Source organism: Penaeus monodon, chromosome 21 (genome assembly GCF_015228065.2).
Source record: "Penaeus monodon isolate SGIC_2016 chromosome 21, NSTDA_Pmon_1, whole genome shotgun sequence".
Taxonomy (NCBI): Eukaryota; Metazoa; Arthropoda; class Malacostraca; order Decapoda; family Penaeidae; genus Penaeus; species Penaeus monodon.
The window spans coordinates 10749029-10749255 of NC_051406.1; the positions used below are offsets into that span (position 1 = coordinate 10749029).

Here is a 227-nt window from a genome sequence, read left to right on the forward strand (position 1 = left end):
ATGAACTGAACATGCTTATGACATAGATGATTGGGGTGCCACAGCCATGCAAAGACCCACCATCACAGGAGGAGATCTTACCAGCAGCCGAGCAGGAGTGGCCGTGGGGACAAACCTCCATGGGGGAGAAGAAGACCCTCCGAGTTCCAACTGGTCAAAAGACAGCCCACATATATAAACAAAACAAGTGCACCATGTGGAGTGTAACCTACCACTGTCATCTCTAT

General features: G+C 49.8%; 1 protein-coding gene across 1 annotated transcript in view; it reads right to left on the minus strand.

The window, feature by feature from the left end:
• Window positions 1–227, minus strand: part of LOC119586562 (uncharacterized protein CG5098-like) — a gene marked incomplete in the record, with an annotated part of 7187 nt that overhangs the window by 1264 nt on the left and 5696 nt on the right. The window contains 1 exon segment of the mRNA XM_037935316.1: window positions 82–150. Within this exon segment, the coding sequence (XP_037791244.1) occupies window positions 82–150 (69 nt within the window).